An 18,462-nucleotide genomic window follows, 5' to 3' on the forward strand; every position below is an offset into this window, starting at 1 on the left:
ATCCCCCTTGCAACTACTGCTGTGAAACTCAGCCGTGGCTATAAAGGACTCTATCTTAAAATGACTGGCACCAGGCTTAAAACCAATGGAGAAATGAACTGGGGAAGGAGGAGAATAAAAACTGCTAGTTTTATCAAGATCACTAAAAATGGACTAAAATGGGCCAGCCTGAAAATGTGTTCTTAGTTTGATATCCAGCCAAGAATTAGCAAAGAATTAAGAGGTTCTTTTCTGAAGAATTGTAAGGATTAGCAGGATGCACAACTCAAAGAAACAAAATAGATTCACATTTCCTGGTCATTCAGGCAGAACTGGGAAGTAACTCAGCTTACCAGTGTTCAAGGACCGCAGAAACTTTCTTTGCAATCAAAACAATTGCTTATATTTGCTTAGTTGACAGTCCAAGTTCCTAACATATTAACTCCTTTTTAGCAAACGTCACAAGATGGGCAAGGCAGTAAGCTAAGCTCTTTCGTTCTAGGGAGAAACAAACTGAGGTTTGGAAAAGCTGAAGGGAAGTTTTCAATTGTTATGTTCCAGGTAAATGGCAGCATTGGACTTCTGAGTTCTCATCTAGTGGTCTTTCCTCATATTGCACAACCACACGGGAAGACACAAAAGTATTGAGCTTATGGAGAAGGGAGCACAAATAACAAAGCAGACAACTGTAATGTGAAAAATTGGGAAGTATCAATATAAACATGCAAATGGGTACTAGAGAGATTCTGAACCACTGGGTAAAATTTTTTGTTAAATAATTTTTTTATTGCCTCAGTATATTCTCCTTGCTGGCCTGGAAATTGGGACCCTTCTAAATATCTCCTGTGGGCCAGTGCTGTGGCGCAGTGGGCTAAGCGTCTACCTGTGACCAGCATCCCATATGGTTGCTGGTTGGCATTTTGGCTGCTCATCTTCTGATCCAGTTCTCTGCTATGGCCTGGGAATGCAGTAGAAGATGAATCAAGTGCTTGGGTCCCTAGACTTCTGTGGGAGATCTGGAAAAAGTTTCTGGCTCCTGTCTCTGTATGGGCTCAGCTCCTGCAGTTGTGGCCAGTTGGGGAGTGAACCAGCAGACTGAAGAACTGTCTTCCTGTCCCTCTCTCTCATTATCTGTAACTATACCTCTCAAATAAATACAATAAAGTCTTTAAATGCCTCCTGAGCAGTTGGATGCTTACTTTTCAACTCTATTACATCATGAAGACAGGTTAAGATCTAGTCTAGCTCTCTTGTCTTAATTAACTAATTAGGTTTTAGATATGAAGTAAATAGAAACATAAATCAGTTCTGGAATTAATTCTTTTTAAAAGGATGCAACACTAGCAAGCAGTAATTCATTCTCTTCCTAAATGAAGGAACAACAGGTTCCTTCAAGAGGAAGCTACTCTGAATCTATCTTTGAGAACATTAAAAAATAAATCCTGTCATTTCAAATGTAGCCCAACATCCCCACCTCTGCCCAGTGTGGTAGAGAATTACTTAGTTTGGTGGTAAGATCACATTTTCTTTTTTGAAAGAAAAAGTTATGAGCCGGGATCTCTCCTGAGCAGTACAGAATCTGATTTTAATTTATAAAAATACCACATTTTCATGTTAATAACGATGTGTATTTAAGACATCTGTTTGAATGTCTGCAAATGTTAATTTACCAGGGGGAGGGAGGATAATCCAATAAAAAGTTGTTACATTCTTTTATGAATTAATATTATGGCTGTTTAATAGGTCTTTTACCAGAGTTCAAGTTAAAATGAGGTCTTTTATCTTTATGGCGCCTGCATAGACACAGCTGCTCATAGTTAATATCGCAGATGAACTGTGCCTAATTGAAAATAAAAATGCAAATAAAAGACCTTGTAGTCCATCTGTGTAGGCTGTGCGAACCCTGACTAGCTCATGACAGGAAGGACCTTGAGGTACCCCTGGAGAATGGAGACAGGAATACACAGGACCATTGCCTTAGAACAAGTTACTTGTAGATGATACAGACTGTGAGATACAGGCAAGTGGGCCACAGAGGGTGGGGTGAGTCTCTAGTTTCTACCCTTCCCATGTTCTCTCAGCTTGGTGGCAAGCTTTAAGCCTCTGCTGAAGGTGGTCCAACGGAGTTTTTTGCAGTGATGGAAATGTTCTATATTGCACTGTCCAATATTGTAGCCAGAAGTTGTATGTGGCCACTGAGCATTTGAAATGTGAAATGTGTGAGTAAAGACATGATTTTTAAATTAAATTAAATGAAAATTAAATGGCAAATGCAGAGCAAATGCCTAACATTGGACAAGAGATAGACACGCAAAATCAACTCTTACTCCTTTCTTTCCCTGGAGAGGCAAACTGCTAGCTCTGAATCTAGACAGACTGTCAAAAAACCCCAATCTGCCACTGATTACATGTGTAAACTTGGGCAAGTCATCTAAATTTTGTGTATTTCTGCTTCCTCATCTACAAAATGGCAATAGTGATGAGAGCAAGGGCACCTAGTCTAAATGAAAATACCTGGTCTATAATGTGTACTTAATAGGCAAGGGTTTCTTCAATTCAAATAGGGTCACAAACACTATAAGCATCCTGCTTTCAGAGACCATTTATTTAGTGATTGTGCACTATGGGTATTTATTCTGACAGATTTAGTTCAGCTATGACTAGAGTCAGGTGTTTCTGTCCACCTTGACTCCATGAAGAATGCGAAGAGAAACACGATTCATTTAGCAAACATTGGATGATGAGTATTATGTGCTAGACTTTTCTTCCTAAGCTTTTTGTATAAAATGAAAATAACAATAGAACTAACTTTCAAGGATTAGAGATTTGAAAGACAGAGCTTTGTAAAAAACAGACAACAGCATTGGTAAGTTCCTGGGTTGGAAGATCTCAAAATACTCCATGTCAATAATCACAACTCCTTGATCAGATTCTAAGAGCCCATAAAGAAGGGAAGAAGAAGGGATTGGAAAGAACACAACATGCGTGACAAGCTCCTGGAAGTTTTTTTTTATTGTGGGCCACATGCAGACATTCATATATACTATCAGTGACTGATATCATCATAAGTTGGGAACCAGACCACCTGAGTACAAATCTTGATTATGTCACTTTCTATCTTTCCATTACAGCTTCCTCACATGTCAAATAGGACTAAGAATAGGAACAACCTCATAAGGTTGTGGCAAGAATTTCAAGAACATAGGGAAAATATTTAGGATGGCATGTCTTTCAAAGTAAGTTGCTTTTTATTGCTATCACTCAGAAGCAAGCAGGGATGGAGGGTCTGGCATCCAGTGAACAGTAACCTCTTGTAGCCAAGAAGGTTCCTTTGGCTCTCTCAGAATTTCAGGAATTCCAATTTCTAGAATCTGTTCATTACTGCTGGAAATGATCTTAAAAATAGCCAGCTTCTGTCTTTCCATTTTGAATACAAGGAAAGTAAATTCTGAGATTAAATGCTCTGTTTTAGGTTATATCTGTGGTAGGGTCAGCCCTTCAACTCTACTGCAAGTTATATAGATTTTTTTCATCTAGATATAATGAATACTAAGTCTACCAACAGTGATCAATCAACATTGACTCCAATTGTTCTCTCTGCTCTTTAAGGCAGCTCCCGAAGAGTTCGAACTTTCTAGTGTCTTCCTGTGACTGGAAAGAAAACTAGAATATAAATCCCAAGAATAGCTGTGAACTTGGATCTCGAAAATACCACCTTGCCATACCTTCATTGTCTTATTTCTAGGGATTTCTGTGAATAACTTTGCAATGGGATGTTTAGATGCAACTCTTTGAAGTACTTGCAGTACTTGCCAACTGCCCTCTGCCAGCCATGGTGCTGGTTTTGGTGCCTCCAGTGGGAAACTACAAACCCTGATTCATCACAATAAGGGTGAAGTGTCAAATATGTTGATGCCATGTTCTTTAATAGAGCATCATTTATAGTATGAAAACATCTCCAGATGTTTGCATCATCCTGGGTCACAGGGGAGCTTGGGGTTCTTGGACTCCTACCAGCATCACATCTAGCTCCATTTCTTCCAGGTGGGCAGAGGCATTTTCCTGTTATTGGGTGGCAAGAGGCCTCTCCTTCACAGTCACAATGTTGATGGCAGTTGGCTCCAAACTTTCCTGCAGAACACTCTATCAAGGAAAGAGAAAGGCTGAGAAATCTACTTGAGCTTTCACTAGTTCAGCTACATTGAGTTTAAAGACACAATTTTATCAAGATTGAGTTCAAAATAAAGCAGATTGATAAAATGAGATTGACCCATAAGAAAGAGAAGAAAGGGAAGAAATATCAGATATGAAGTCCATTTTATACCTGACTTGACACTCAGGTCTGACTTTCAATACCATTTGTATATTTCAGTATGAAAGTAAACTTTCTGAAGGCTAGAACTTAAAGAAGGAGACCATGTCTACTGTACAAGGGAATTACTTATACTATTTTCCCTTAAAATGTTGCTTATTGTGCATCTCTCAGAAGACAATAAGCTCTGTGCTTTTGAATATATTTCTAGAATTTAACACATAACAAACAAGTAATAATACATTTATTGAATCAGTAAGTAATAAATGAATAAAGGGTAGAAAAGAGATAAAATATGTGAAATATGTGATGTCTGAGAATATAGCATGAGATTAATACAGAGATCTTTTTTAGAGGCTCAAAGCAGCAACTTGATTCATTCTAAACTGCCACCACCACCCCATGATTATTGTCAGAGTTATTGTAGCCATTTGTGTAAGAATGTCATAATATAGGCAAAAATTGGGCCTTTGAGGTGTTTACTGAGAGCTATGTAGTTTATCACGGTTTCCAACAGGCCTGAACAGTGTGTTTTAGGGATTTGTAATATTTTATTTCAAATAGAGTAGTCCAAATTCTCATGTTTATATTGTTATCACACTCATGACTATGATAAATGCCAAATTCAGACTTTAAGTATTTTCACAAATTATTTGTGTCTCTTTCTATACCACTGAGGCTGATATATAAGTTACATTCTTTTAAAATATATTTGCTCTCATTTCTAAGTAGGATCTTTGTCCATTGAAGACCAACAGCTTTAGTGGTATTTTTGAGACACTAGATTATTTCATTTAAAAGAGCATAAAATTTTTGGCCAATCAGCAACAACACCATAAGTATCCACCATATTGGCTGTCGAGTAAATTCCTGCCATTTTAGTGTGCAAGTCAAAAGTTTAGTTAATTGTTGCATATTTTCTATTTGGGTATATCCCCTGATAGGAAGACCTCATGGTCACACAGGATCTCCATATTCATGCACTTAACACTTCTGTGGCTGTACCTGCTTCACACTGACTGCCATGGAAACCTGCCAGGCAAATGCACTGTCCACTTGCTGCGTCACAGTTGGCTCCATTTTTACAGCTGCAGATGTGAGTACAATTCAAACCATAAAATCCAGGAGGACATACTAGAAAATGGAAATGTCAAGTGCTATTTTAACTTTAAGAATAAATGAAAAAGAAATTAAAGGATATGCTTTAGGTAATTTGTTTCCCAAGATCAAAGAAGGAAAATACAGAAGATTTATAAAACAAAAAAAAGTATATGGTGAAGCATATTGACAATAGTTTAATCATACAATGGTACTTCAAAAGGAATGGAAAAAAATAATTAGAAGATAAATTTATTATGGGGCAAAAGAACTCTGAGCTCCATGCAAAGTTTTTTCATAATATATATTTTCCAAACAAATTTTGAAGTCCCCTCATATGTAGATTTAAAAATTTTTTCACAGCAAAATTAATTTATCTTTTAGTTGCATTTGTCCAGAAATGTTTGAAGTACCTTTATATAAATGAATGAATATATAGGCAGTGTTCTTTGCAAACAGTCTAAAAAACTTGTAAGGAAATTTGAAATATCTTTAAACCTAAGAAAGTTTATTTGCTGTGCTGTGGTATAGTTGGCTGAAGACTTCACTAAAACTGCCTAATACTCTAAACACCCAAAAGAGCAATATATTTGACTTTTAAATCCGGGCTAAATTTAATGAAGATGATTTTGAAATTAAATTATTTGAATAAATAAGAGAGTATCTGTGACAGTTAATTTATAGAGTTCTTGATATTTAAGGTCCTGGGGATAGAAGCAAGAAAGATGGGAGGAAAGTAGGAAGCAAGAATGAGAATAGTAGAGAACATGAATGATATACATTAGATTAACCTCCTTTTATGAACAAGTTGAGTTTTAAAGTTACTGAACTTGAATTTTTGAAAAATGTTCTTAGGTATCCAATCAGAATCAAAAGAGAATTGTCTCTTACAAGTCCAAAGTAACCTGGTTTACCTACAGGGTTGGAGAAGATCAATATTTTTACAAATAACATCAGAAGAAGTAAGTAATTGGTTCACATTTGGAGATCATATAGTTAAAAAATAGATTCTTTGTTGGATAAAATTGTCAAAGATGCTCAAACATGAAGAAGTGTGTGAGTGCTAAGTTTGTGGACAAAACATTACTATTTTCTATCCTGAGTTTTCTCGAGGGCTGTGTTCACTATTCACACATGGGATAAAATGTTCTCACCTTCAGTTATCCATTCTCTGCCTTTCTCTTTACTATTTTGTGTTCTGTCTCTCTTTTCTCTCTCTATTTCCCTCTGCCTCCCTTTCCAGGCAGCTCAAGTTGGATTTGCCAAGGCTTGAATGGAAGACCCTTCTCCAGGATACATGAAATGAACAGTGTTACCATTAGGGAAAACTCACTTTCAGGGAGCAGAAAAAGGGTAAAACCAAAAGGAGATAGGGAATGCTTGTTTTATGTAATACATTCTTCCGTTTACTGATCTCATTATAATAACTCTTAAACATAATTAACTGGGAAATTCAGTACAGGATTCCTTCTGTTCATTCTTATACAGTTTTAATGAGGCCACATAACAGAATCAGATATCCTTTATCAACCTCAGTTTAATTACATATAAAACTGAAGTTATAAAGGTTGCCTGCTTGATCTTTCCATTTTGCTAACTTTTACTATCATTCCTCCAAGTACCTCGCTTTGGAATTGTAGAGCTATGTTTGATTCTTCCATCTTCCTTATCTCCATTTCTACCTTACTTACCAAATACCATTTGCTCACTTAGCATCTCATTCCAGTCTTGATTTTTGAAATCCTGAAGGATCACTATAGCTTCCTACCTGGACACTGCTGCTAGCTCCCTTTCCTAACAGTCAACATGCACTCAATTTACAGATTTATTTCACCAATGACACCTCTTGTTTACTCAAAACATTTGTCCATATCTTACTGCATGAAAGATAAAACTGATGGTTAAGTATTTTTTCTTCTCTTATAATTTTTTAATTCTAATTTTTGAAACAAAATAAAACAAGCAAAACACATCCATAAAATACTCATTTCCCCACTCCTGACCTAGAAGTCTCAAAGTGGTTGCAAGAATTCTAAAATTTCAAAGGTTAATAAGATCTGTTACCATAAAATATATTTGCTGGAGCCTAAAAACATATTGAAAGAAATGGAAACATAATAATATCACTTTAGAGACTATAAAAGACTCTTTACATTCTAAGTAAATAATATTCATCAAGTCCTTGCCATATGCCACAGAGCTAAATGCTTTACGTGTATCTTCTTCTTTAATCCCCATGATAACCTTTTAAGGTAAGTGAAGTGCTATTATTACTCATTCTACATATGGTGAAGCTACCAAAGCTAGGCCATATGTGATTAATTCTGGAGACTTAACTCCCTATCTTAATCTCCTGTGTTGTCCATCAGAGTTCTCTGATGCTAAAGATCAAGTATAATTTTCTTTTTTCCTAATTTTAGCCAAATATTGAAGCCAAATTGAAGGCAGATCTTTCAAGATCAAACTTGGATCAACATAAAAGAAACAGACAGCTTCCTAAAGGCATTCAGAGGAGGGAGAATTACTTTGGTTAGAAAGAATCACCATTGATTCCTTAGTATGTTTTCTCCAAGTGATTATAGAACCAAAGAACTTGTTTCTCAGACAGCAGGGCCAAAACAAACAAGCCCAACTAATTCATCACGGCAATAGTCAACATCTAGAATTTAAGTTAGACTTATAAAATCAGGTCTCATTGAAAGAATACTCACTAAAATAGTAAGATTACCTAAATTTGATAGATAATTTGCTAAAATGTGAATGCATTTCTTTTCTTATTTAAAAAGCTGCTTTGAAAGCTTAGAATTTATAAGCACTGTAATATGCCGACTTCTCTGTTTACCATGTTCACAATCTCGTCCATAGTAACCTCTGGGGCAGTCACAGCTTCCAGAAAACCTGTTGCAAACTCCATTGTTCTGACATGCACAACTGAAATGGCAACCTGGGCCATAATAACCAGGAGAACATTCTGAAAAAGAAAACCGCCCGAGCATTAGTTTTAATTGAAAGACAACTGAATTTTTAATGAGTTAAAGGAAGGAAATAATAGAATTACTGAAAAAATGAAAGCCGACATATCAACTAACCCAATCAAGATAAAATGAAGAAAGCACAAATGCACCAAATTTATCTTAATTGGGGTAGGAAATAACCATCAAAAGATATAAAAATTACAATACAAAAAATTTAGTAAAACTGAATGAAATAGAAAACGTTATAGAAAATGACTTACCAAAAGCATCCTTATAATGGGGTGGAAAACCTAGAGGTCAATTATAACAGAAAAACAATACAAAGAATAGTAAACTAGTTCCTGAAAGCAACAGTCCCAGATTTTACAGAGAAATGCTACAAACCTTTAGAAATAACGTGATCAAATCATCACCTTATGACTTACACTATTTCAGAGCATTGAATGGAAGGAAAATTTTAGATAGTGTTCATTTTATTGAGTGAGTAAAACATAAATTCTAAGACATGACAAAAATTACATAAAAGAACTACAGCTCAATTTCACTTATGAATATCAATGCCAAAAATCACATAAAATATAAGTACACAGAATCCAACAGCACTTTATAAAGTAATACATCATGGCCAAGTAGTATTTATTTCTGGAATGTAAGGTTATTCAGTATTAGAAAATTCACTAATATAATACATCATACTTATCAGACTAAAGAGAAAAGTCATATTATTAATTGCATAGGCAAAGAAAAGACATTTGCAATAAATTCACTACAAATTTCAGTTAAAATATTGCATAAATTAGAAAATTAATAGCTATGTCTTAATATGAAAGCTAATAGTCAGCATCTTATAGTGAGCAACATGCTTGAATTAGTAAAAAGATATACTATGATAGCATATTTATGTTAATTCTCCCCAGTAGAAAGTAGACACAGAGGAAAATAAAACAATACCAATTCCTGATTGTTTTTGGCATCTAGATAATTGGATAATAGAGTTCATTTGGAAGGACAGATAAACAAGAATGGCAAAGAAACAGCTGAAAAAGGGAGAGCAATGAAGGACAGTTTTCCCTTTGGTCATATGTATATATATATCTCCAAGACTCCATAATAAAATATAGCTGCTTTTCTACATAAATAGACCAGTAGAATTGAGCAACCACAACTATACCTAATTTCAAGTAAATATCTCATGTTTGTTGACGGCTACATCTTAAATCAATGGAGAACAGACTTGGAAAAGCTGTGTTATGATAACTAGAAAACCATTAACAGGAAAATGGATCTATTCTTCATGCCATACACTAGGAATAATACTTAAAATCACTCAGAGAATTAAATGTATAAAACTGGAATCATAGATGTATTAGGGGTGAATTCCTCTAAAACCCAAGAGAGGAAATATATTCCTAATTGTGACACAGCATTAGAAAAAAACAATAGAAAGGAAGAGATATGTGTATTACATACACAACAACAAAACCTTTGAAGTGTAGAGAGTACATAATCTAGACATGCTTCTAATTAAGCAAATCTCCTCAGTTTCACACCCTGGGTTGCCCCATTCCACATGGCATCTGAGATGCACCTATGACTTGCTTTAACCAATAGGATGTGGTGAAAACAATGATACGCCACTTCCAAGTCTTAGGATGACTTGGCATCTTCTACTTTGGGAAGCCAACTGCCATGTAAGAAATGCATTTGTTTTGGTGGAGAAAAAGGTCCTTCTGAGAGGTTTCCAGGGATGAGCTGTCGTATGGAAAAAGAAGCCCCACAGGGAACATCAACTGAAAAGTTCATTCTAACCGTCCAGAGATCTCTTAGCTCCTACTGCCATCTTGGAGAAAATTCACACAGTAGTAACTATTAACCCAGAATCAAGAGAGATAACGGTAAATATTTAAGTCATTAAGCTTTCTAGTTCTGAGGTAGTTTATTCCCAATTAACCACTTTTAGAATGGCTAAATTATGCCATATTCACATAGTAGAACATCATTCAGTTTTACAGAGAGGTGAAGTTCAGCTTTGTTTATTATTACAGAATAGTTCTTTTTAGGGTAATGAAACAATTCTGTATATTAATTTGTTGTTCATTACACAAATCAGTGCATGGGATAAAACTGTATAAAACTACACACACACAAATACATACACACGAAGACAAATGTATTTAAACAAAAAATAAATTAGATTTTAGTCTAGTTAACAGTAATGCACCAATATCAACTGATTGGTTTTGATGTTGTAGTACAGATATAAAATACATCATTTTGGGAGGATGCGGGCTGACAGGTATAAGGGACTCCTTAAACTATTTTTGCAACTTCTTGAGATTTTACAATTATTTTAAAATAAAAAGTGTTAAATACAGAAAGGGGAAAACTGAATATTGTAGTACTCTTACCTGAGAAAGGAACTGTGTATATTAAAAGTGGATTTTTAATAAGCTACAAAACTTCTTTTTAAGGCTGCTTATACTGGGGAGGGGGAGACAGAATGAAAGTATGAGATAGAAACTAGATTTTTCTAAAGACACCGTTTTGTAGAACTTGGAAATATTTTACATAAGTATAAATCAAAATCGAAAATATGAAATGAACTTAACTCTGAGCTGGTGGCAAAACTATGTAGAGAAAAACTATTCCAAATAACTTTAAAACATACTAATTGGACCCCTGTGTCTAGTGGGAAATACATTATGAAACAAGAATTGTAAAATGCACTTTAAAATATTTAAAATATAAATAGTTTTCAGAATTTTATTTTTTTGAGGAGTATTACCATTCTTATCCCGAGACTGTTGACTGTTTTTATGTGATAAAGCAAGAGAGGAATTATATTGATGGTGTTCAGGATCAGGAATTTCAACATAAGAGGAAGAAAATACAGTTGTAAGAAAGAAGAAGCCATGTATAAATCAGTGTGGTTTTTAATTTGAATTGGAAGTAGCTACACAAATTTCTTTAATATAAAAGCATTCTGTAGCTTTGTCCAGAGGAAGCCTTAGGAAAAAATGACTATCCCAGTTGTAGTGAACATAACTGATTTTTTTGTCTCTAAATACAATTTCCAAATAAAAGAAACCAGAGTTTTTTTGGAAAAAGAAGATTATTCTAGATTTGAAGGTGGGTAAGTACAATTGAGCACAGGATACCTGGCCTTGTCAGATAGCAAACAATCAATCATTATTGGAGATATATCGAAGAAACCAATTTTAACAGTTTCCTGCTCAACCACAGAAAAATATGCCAACCTTAAGAACAGTAACTGTAATTATTTAAATACCTAAATATGCTTAGAAATAAGACTGCTCAAAAATTGATCACTGTTGAAGTTGAGAGGTAAAGGATAGCTTTACCTCATAAACGGTTCATTATATCAATATACTGTTCTCTAAACTCTTGTACACACTCGACATGTTCCATAATAGAAACCTTAAATGATAAAATAGACTAGTAGAAATATCACACATGCTAAATGCCAGAGAATTATCCAATTTAGACTTTTAAAAACCAACCATATGAACATGACAGAACTGCCTATTTTTAAACTGTAACTATTACTTTGATTTAGTAACCTCACATCACAAACTTGATAAGAGCTATCTCCAGTGAATTAGGGAGGATATGCACCTTAAAAACCTTTCTTGAAAAATGGTCTGCCTCTTGGATTTAGAAGGGCTGCTGCACATTATTCAGGTCAGGACTCCCACTTTCAGGAGGGAAAACCAAATCTTGGAGAGGCTGGGCACTGCAGAGAGGCAGAGCTGAGGTGATCACGCATGTCTGTCCACACCCACTGCAAGGTGTTCTTCCACACCATGATCTTGAATTTCATGTCAGATAAATTAGTGTGACGGATGGTAGCTCATCACACCCATTGCACTGGTATTTCTGAGCTGTAGCCCTAAAGACCCCTATCATCCATAGTTGAAACTAGGTGGAAGTTCACTGTGATTTTTTTTTTTCTTTGTTGATCTCAGGTCCCCAGCACCAGGTTTTTAATCCACATTCTACTTCCCTGCCAGAGCTCTGGTTCTGCATTCTGCTAAAATACAGCTTTGTCTCCTGCAAAAATGGGCTCTAACTGGAGTGTATGTTCTTCAGTGCTGTGCACAGAATACCTGATGTTTTAGGAAGAAAACATTAGAACCATTATAAATATTTGTTGTCATCCATCTCTCAAATCAGTTTCGACTTTTACATGTGTTTTCTAATATTCACAAAGAGGAGGACAGGAATGCCATTTCTATAGAAAAATTCATATATGGAGGTACGTGGTTAAACATTTCCTCTTGCTGTGAAGTTGGGATCCTCCTGGGAGATCCTTTTCATTGCCTGCAGCTTGGCCCACACTTCCTGTGAATGGACTCCTCCCTGGGCGCCACACGTCCACTCCGCAGGCCTCAAGGCCTCAGTCGTGGCTGAGGTGCATCAGTCTCATGCCTAGAAAATCAAGGCTCAGCCGATTTTGTGTGCACAAAGGCTTTGGGCTTACAGACTGGAGGGAAAATGGGATTTAGGTCTCAGGCATTCCTTCACATTAATACCATTTCAATTGCCTAAGGTGTTTCAACATTCTCATGTGATATTCCAGTAACAAGGTAACAAATCCATCAATATTTATAGAACTATTTTTATTGAAATGCAATCCTAATTATAAACCACTTGCATGAACTATTGGAAAAAGCCTTTTCACATGCCTTTACTGTACTTTATCAACCAATGGTACTAAACTTCAGAGTTTTATTGAATGAAAGAAAGCAATAAATCAGCTTGCCTTTTTCACAATGAGTTCCTGTCCATCCAAGGCCACAGGTACAGCTTCCGTCCACAGGATCGCAAAGGCCACCATTTTCACAAGTACATTGTAGCTCACAATTTGGTCCATAGTTTGTCTGGGGACATCCTATAGTAAAATTTAGGAAACAAAAAGTCAAAGTAAAAGAAATGTCACATGAGTAAGCATTTTTGTCTACTTCAGATAGTAAAAGCGTATCTATGTAGGAAATGCTTAAAAATGTTCAAATTAAAAGAAGGAACTACTCAGATGTATCTGTGAGGTAGCAAATACATCACTGCCATTCAACCATTCATGCATTCATTCACTTCGTAAATAATTATTGAGTTCATAGCATGTGCCCAGTGTACTGGAAACTGGAGATACCCTGGTGAATTACTCGCAGCCAATTTCATACAGGGATGGAAGTGTCTTATATATTTAGTCTCATAACTGATAAAGAAGAAAGATGGGCAATGTGCTAGTTAATAGCTTTTGGCTGATATCTGAAAAACTCATCAGGGTACAGTGGTTGAAGATGCGAAAGAGAATGTACTGCCATGAGGAGTTAGACACAAGTTAGTGAAACTTACCAGACACAAGGGAAACAGCTTCTCCTGCAGCGTCAGGTAGAAAGTAATTTTATGATGGGGATTGTACCAATGGGAGAGTAAAGCCCCTCTGGAGGTGAGAGTAATGCTCATATTTGGTTGGTTTTGCCATGAAGAATATGGGCCTGAAGTTTTTCATGAAAACTCAAAATCCATATTTTATATGAAATTATCCAATCTTTGAAAGTTTGCAACTAATTAAAATTGTTTTACAGCACTGTGGAAGCCAACTCTATGCCAGCCAATTCAAACACATTTGTGGCTAGAATTGGCTAAGGGCCTGTTCTTTATGAACTCCCATGTATAGTATTTTTATATAATGGTATTTTCCACATGAATTATCTCATTTAATGCTCACAAATACCCCTGAGATGTGAGTAACACTGTTATTTTAATCTTCAGAAAACTGAAGCTCAGAGATTAGTCTAGCACAGACTTAACCAGTAAGAGGAAGAACAAAGATTCAAAACCTAGAACATGTGACTTCTAATCAGTCATTATTTCTATTCCAGCTAGCAGGGGAGATTCTAGAGAGATTTTTTTCAACCCTCAACTAATAGGAAAAATTGATTTTTTAAAAACCATAGCCAATGGTGTTTGGTTAATTCAATCTGCGGGGCACTTTTTTGCCTTCATTCAACTGATCAGCTATACTTAACTTCAGTGCCAATGCAAGAAGAGTTTTGATTTTGTTATTTAAATAAAATCTGTACTCATGCAACTAATGATTGAATCATCATCCGTCATGTAACCCACTACCTTCAATTACCTATCTTTAAGGTAATTATTTTTGCCTTTGAGGCAAATTAAGCAAAATCAATCACACTAAATCCTCTACTATGAAAATGCACGTACAACTCTTTCCCTTTCACTCCCCTTAAACCACCCCAGCCTCCTCAGCCAGCAGGCTCTTTCATCTTCCAGTCCCTAAGTGCAGAAACACAGTGATGAAACAGATGCATCTGTGAAAAGACAGGACTTCTTCACTCCAAGATGAGGCTTAAAATATAATTGGATGAAAAAGCATATCTAGAGAAGTGAAAGGGACTTAGAAAATTTCTTTCCACAGGTCTAAGTCTTGGAGCAATATTTACAAGCAATTGTGTAAGTAACTTCGGAGCTTTCAAAAAAAATCAACCTAAGTCGATCCTAATAATTTCAAATAGTATATAAAGTTACATTATGGAAAAAGTAGTCCTTCCTTTCACTCCACTCTTCCAGGATCACATCTTAAGAACACCAGTATTGCCAGCTTTTTGCTGTATCACAGGCCTTCACTTCTTTCAATGAGACTTACCCTAACCACTCTATTTAAAATTTTAGCTGGCCTAGAGCTCTGTAGACCCATATGTTGCTCTTTTTATCTCCTGACACAGACTTTATCCCCATTAATGTGCACATAATTCCATTATCAGTTCTATTTATTGTGTATTGTCCCTCTTCCCTGCTGAGAGCAAGTTGCACGAGGATTCAGACATTTGGTATGTTGTCCATATGTCTTACATACTTGAAACAGTTATTGGCATTTAATGAATACATTTTGAACTGAGCGGATAAATGAATGAATATATCCAGAAATAATCCACACATCTTATAATGCTTATGGTTTTGTACCTTCCTACTCTTTGCCACGTTTTTATTTAAAGATTAGAATATAAGTGATATCAGGAATTTCCCTTTCAAGTATGAAATTTCCAAGATTACTACATACAAACTTAATTCTTTTTTAAAATCACACAGAAATTCATTCCATTTCAAATTATTTTGCCATTCTACTATTGATAGACAAGCATATTGTTGTAACAAATATCCTGATATATTTATTCTTATGTGATTTTATACTTGCAGAGTATATTTCTAGGTTTTAACAATAAAGTAATATGTACACTTTAAACTGTTATAAATATTATCAAATTTTTCCACAAAAAGATTTCCCAATTTACTAAGAAAGATGATCAACATGTTTGTTTTTAAACCTTTAGCCAATGTGGTGCATTATAAAAATCTGTTAGGAGAAGATGGTATATGAGTGCAACTGAAAGTTGAATTTCTCACATTGTTAATGCTGCCATCATCTTTCTATGAGATCTTTTCTGTGCTGTATATATTTGTATCAATATAGAAAAACTGTGTGTCCATAAAGAAAATCTGTGCTCTATTAAAGTCTTTTTTTTTTTTTTTTTTTTTTTTTTTTTGACAGGCAGAGTGGACAGTGAGAGAGAGAAACAGAGAGAAAGGTCCTCCTTTTTCCGTTGGTTCACCCTCCAATGGCTGCTGCGGCCTGCACACTGCGGCCGGCGCACCGCGCTGATCCGAAGCTAGGAGCCAGGTGCTTCTCCTGGTCTCCCATGGGGTGCAGGGCCCAAGCACTTGGGCCATCCTCCACTGCACTCCCGGGCCACAGCAGGGAACTGGCCTGGAAGAGGGGCAACCGGGACAGAATCCGGCGCCCTGACCGGGAGTAGAACCCAGTGTAGCCTATTGAGCCGCGGCGCCGGCCAAAGTCTTTTTTCTTAAAGTTTATCATTTAATTGTATTTTGTGAATTATGCCTGGAAGAAAATTTTGACTTCCATTAAATAAGAAAGACCATCAACTTGTTTTCTTTTTCCTCTTACGAATTCTGCATTTTTGGTCAAGTTTTGTATAGGGCTGCACAAAATATTTATTTAATCCCCATGATAATTCTAGTACTCTCTTACTTTTTTGTCATTATCTTTAAGTACTGGATATACTTGAAAGTAATTTTGGGGCCCAGCATTGTGACACAATGGGTAAGCCTGCTGCATGCATCCATATGGGCACTGGTTTGAGTCTTGGCCGCTCCACTTCCAATCCAGCCTCCTGCTAATGGCCTTTGAAAGTAGTGGAAGATGTTCCAAGTACTTGGGCCCCTGCCACCCATGTGGGAGATCCAGATAAAGCTCCTGGCTCTTGGCTTTGGCCTGGCATAGCCCTGGCCATTACAGCCATTTGGGGAGTGAACCAGCAGGCAGAAAATTCTCTCTCTAACTCTTTAAAATAAGTAAAATTTTAATTTTTTTTAAAGTAATCTGGGGCCAGCGCTGTGGAGTAGCAGGTAAAGGCATCACCTGCAGTGCTGGCATCCCATATGGGAGCTGGTTCGAGTCCCAGCTGCTCCACTTCCTATCCAGCTCTCTGCCATGGCCTGGTACAGCCGTGGATGATGGCCCAAGTCCTTGGCCCCCTGCAGCTGCGTGGGAGACACAGACGCAGCTCCTGGTTCCTGGTTTTGGATCGTCTCAATTCTGGCCATTGAGGAGTGAACCAGTGGATGAAAGACCTTTCTCTCTCTGACTCTGCCTTTGTCTCTGTAAATCTGCCTTTCAAATAAATAAATAAATTTTTTTTTAAAAAAAAGTAATTTTGGTGAACAAAATAATGTAGAAATCCAAATTCATTTTTGTCTTGGCCATCTATCTTAATGTGACTTCTTAAATAGGTCAGATCTTCTCTGTTTCGTAATTTAGTAATTCATCATTTCCACTTAGTCTATTTCATTGTTCTTCATTTTTATCACTTCTTATTTACAAGCGTAAATATTTTGGAAATATTTCTTATAAATGCTTAACTAGCTTTTCCCCTTTAGTTCTGGATGTCATTATTTTTCTATTTAAATTTCTGCAATACTGTTTTTTTCTTTTTTGAGCCATTAGTTATTTAAGAAGAAGATTTGGAAAATGATGTGGCTTAGTATTTTTGTTCCTGGCATAAGAGTTAGCTATGTTATTACTGTTTTATTGTTTTGTGATCAAAGAATGTCATAAATTATACTTTTTGGAATTTATTGACATTTTCTTTTTTCAATATTTGTGACGGTCTCATGAATACTTGAGAAAAGACATCTTTTCCAGGCCACAGAGTTTATATAGACCAATTACTCACAACTTATTATTCACATTCAGACTTCCATATGCTTTTTTTCTGGCATATGTGTATGAAGTCATTTGTTCATAGGACTTCACAGCCTAACAAAAATGAATTGAAATATTACTGATAAACTGTTGCTGCCTATATCTTCTTGCATAGTATATTGGTTTTGCTCTATGAGTTTCAATATTGTATTATTTTATGCATATCTACTGCACTTAAATATTCACTGTGAATTTTATTCTTAATTATTGTAGATACCCTTCTTTGTCCCATTAGTGGTTTGTTGCCATTAAATTATGGTTTCATATTGATGTTATATATAATTGCTTTATTTCTGCTTACATGTGCTTGGTATATCTACACTCATTTATTTATCTTTACTTTACTTTGGAATCTTTTTTTCTGGTTTTCTTTATTTATATTTTAACATACATAATTATACATATCTATGGGTTACAGTTTGATACTCTGATACATATACATCCTATATAAAGATATATAGTCATGTCACTGGAGTCTGTTTTAGATGTACCTTTAGCATGCAGTATATGATAAGGTTTTCCTCGTGATTAATTATGAGAGTTTGTTTCTTTGCACAGGTGACTGCATTTTATTTATACTCATTAGAATGACATTTATGCTGAATTTTTGCTATTGTCATTTTATGATTTGTAGTTTTAGTAATTTCTTTCATATTTGCTTTATACACTGCAGTCTGTGTTTCTTTTTTATTTCTTCTGAATGTTTATATATTTATTTATTTTCATATACTGGAAAGGCAGAGAAACAGAATAAAAGAGAGCGAGAATTC

At 35.7% G+C, this 18,462-nt stretch overlaps 1 protein-coding gene across 5 annotated transcripts in view; it reads right to left on the reverse strand.

Moving 5' to 3' along the window:
* LOC108175368 (EGF-like and EMI domain-containing protein 1) overlaps positions 1–18,462 on the reverse strand; it is a 710,453-nt gene that overhangs the window by 11,915 nt on the left and 680,076 nt on the right. For 4 of the 5 annotated variants that reach the window (XM_089330996.1, XM_089330997.1, XM_089330998.1 and 1 more), the window contains 4 exons: positions 13,148–13,276; positions 8,232–8,360; positions 5,297–5,425; positions 3,994–4,122 (listed from right to left, as the gene is read on the reverse strand). In XM_089330996.1, the coding sequence (XP_089187122.1) occupies positions 3,994–4,122; positions 5,297–5,425; positions 8,232–8,360; positions 13,148–13,276 (516 nt within the window). The remainder of the gene's footprint in view (positions 1–3,993; positions 4,123–5,296; positions 5,426–8,231; positions 8,361–13,147; positions 13,277–18,462) is intronic. The other variant, XM_089330999.1, reaches the window with a different exon arrangement.

Source organism: Oryctolagus cuniculus, chromosome 4, assembly GCF_051225735.1.
Source record: "Oryctolagus cuniculus isolate XC-2025 breed Fujian yellow rabbit chromosome 4, ASM5122573v1, whole genome shotgun sequence".
Classification (NCBI taxonomy): Eukaryota; Metazoa; Chordata; class Mammalia; order Lagomorpha; family Leporidae; genus Oryctolagus; species Oryctolagus cuniculus.